At 43.3% G+C, this 2,308-nt stretch overlaps 1 protein-coding gene across 1 annotated transcript; it reads left to right on the top strand.

Moving 5' to 3' along the window:
- The first annotated feature begins 673 nt into the window (after positions 1 to 673).
- On the top strand, positions 674 to 1,234 carry KRTAP26-1 (keratin associated protein 26-1). Its single transcript, XM_045785719.2, has one exon. It carries the CDS (start codon positions 674 to 676, stop codon positions 1,232 to 1,234), a length of 561 nt encoding a protein of 186 aa, XP_045641675.2.
- Positions 1,235 to 2,308: the final 1,074 nt, after the last annotated feature.

Genomic DNA, 2,308 nt, shown 5'->3' with positions numbered 1-2,308 from the left:
ATGAGTATGGCTTTTTAAAATAAAAATATTTTGGTGGGAAGTCATCTTCTACCAGGATTCTAAATAAAGCAATGCATAAATTTAGGCACATTGAAATTCTTCATATTATACCGCTTTTAAACTTTTTCTGCCCCAAATCATAAAGGTTATAGAATTTTTCACAATCTTTTACAACATACTTGCTTTCACAGTTTCTTACTATTGACAAAAAAAAAGAATAGAATTTCCCCTCAAAGAGAGATAATTTGCCACCGTTTCAAAGAATTTTACTACAACTTATTTTTTCCTCCGAAGAGTTTTGCTACAACTTTTAAAGGCAAGTCCAAGAGAGGAATTCTAAGAATGTTTATGTAGTGGCGGTTGTACTTGGATTATGTGAATGACCTTCAAACTTGTCTGTTTTCATTGGATAATTTAAGAAGGAGAGATCCTATTAAAATTCAGTCACATTTCCTTATAGATATACCCAATCAACGGGAGGAGCATCCAGGTTTATGGGACAGGGGAGCACTTCCGGGGCTATAATGGAGAGTTCTGATGCAGCTTCCTACAAGGAGGAAGAGAGTCTGTATACACAATCACCACCTTCTAGGGATATATAAGGGACCAAGACAAATGAGGGGAGACACTCGCTTCTTCCCATTCAACTGCAGCCTGCTTTTGAAACCTCACTATGTCTTGCCACGACTGCTCTGCAAACTACAGCTTGGGATCCCTCAGAAATCCCAGCCATATTCCTCTCACCTCCTCCATTGCGCTCTGCTCTATGGGTGTGAGCTGTGGTGATGTCATCTGCTTGCCTAGTAACTGCCAAGACCATCTCCGGCCTCTGGACAACTGCCAAGAGAGCTGCGGCGAACCCACCAGCTGCCAGCCCGCCCACTGTGAGCCCAGCAACTATGAAACGTCTTGCTACCCTCCTACTACTTACTACGTGTCCAGGCCCTGCCAAGGAACCACTCTCCTTCCTGCTGCTTCTTACATCTCTGGCGTCTCTGGCTCCTGCCTCCCCGTATCCTATAGACCTCTGAGCTATGTGTCCAGCAGCAGCCGACCCGTGAGCCTCCTGACTTATGGATGCCGCCCGGTGGGTTATTTGCCCTGTGGTCCGCAGTCACTGAGCGTTGTGTCCAGCAGCCTCAGACCTCTGCGTCCTGTCTTCGGTGGATGTCAGCCTCTGAGCCATGTGTTCAGCACTTGCCGTCCATCTTGCTCTGCGCTGGGAGGCCAGTAGCTTCCTTGTTCCAGTCAATAATCATGCCAAGGACTGGGAGAAAAATGCAAACTCTGTGGACCTGTGCTTCTTTCCTACTACTGCCTTTTCTTACTTTTACTCTGTCTGATGTAATTCGAGTTGCTCCTTTCCTCTTTTTATCTTTTTGTTATCTCTCCTCGGCATAAAATTATTTGATTTACAATGCCGTTCAATGTCATTGAGGTGGCGGAAGAATTTATTTGGTTCATGTTGCAATAAATGAGATTAAGGCAGAATTAAGAATCTGGTTCTTTCATTATTTCATTTGAACACAGAAATGACCAACCTCAACTGCTTGCAAGGTGAGTGAATAGGGCATAGAATATGCAACCCTATGTTCTTATGTCACAGTAGTGGAATAGCTTGATGGTTTATTCCTTAAGCTTCTTTCTAGATCTCTGATCCTACGTACTTAAGAGACCCAAAAAGCCCTTGGTGGAAGTGACTTTGAGAAGGCAAGATTCGGAACATTTTCCTTATCTTTCTCATCCAGTGAACATACTTCCACCAAAATCTCCTTTCTAATTGCAAAGTGAACTGTGTTTCCCTCCTGCGTAAACATTTGATGGCTTCCTGTGCTCTATTCCCATATAATAAAAATGCAAATCCCTGACCATGACATCTGTTTTCCATCATTGTCTTCCTCCGTCCCACCTCTCCAGCTTCATCCCTTTCTCAGTGTTGCCAACACTAGGTTCCTGAAATTCTGACTTACACCTAGCTTCTTGAACACGTGGCATTTTATAATTATCTACCCTTCTGCGTACGTCATCATCAAGACCAGCATGCACTTCTGATCAACCTACGTTGAAAACTTGTCCTCAGTTTTGAAAACACAGTCCAGCTTTATTTAGCAATTGCTGATTTATTCAGCAGCTGTTTTATTCCCTGTGTCTAAACCATCCTGTGCCAGATGCAGTTACAGAGCTAGACAAGATCAACCCGAACTACTTCAGTACTTACCAGAAGCCACATGCTCTGGGACATATCTATATTAAAGATACATTTTCCCCTCACTCAACATAAAATGTGTAGGGGCGCCTGGCTTTTTTT

Source organism: Ursus americanus, chromosome 4, assembly GCF_024610735.1.
Source record: "Ursus americanus isolate L20-20 chromosome 4, mUrsAme1.1.p, whole genome shotgun sequence".
NCBI classification, from domain to species: Eukaryota; Metazoa; Chordata; class Mammalia; order Carnivora; family Ursidae; genus Ursus; species Ursus americanus.
The sequence above is the reverse complement of the archived record's forward strand: the minus strand, read 5'-3'. Positions and strand labels throughout refer to the sequence as shown.

Coding starts and splice junctions, on each gene's coding strand:
- KRTAP26-1 (XM_045785719.2), top strand. CDS start 674: ATGTCTTGCCACGACTGCTCTGCAAACTACAGCTTGGGATCCCTCAGA.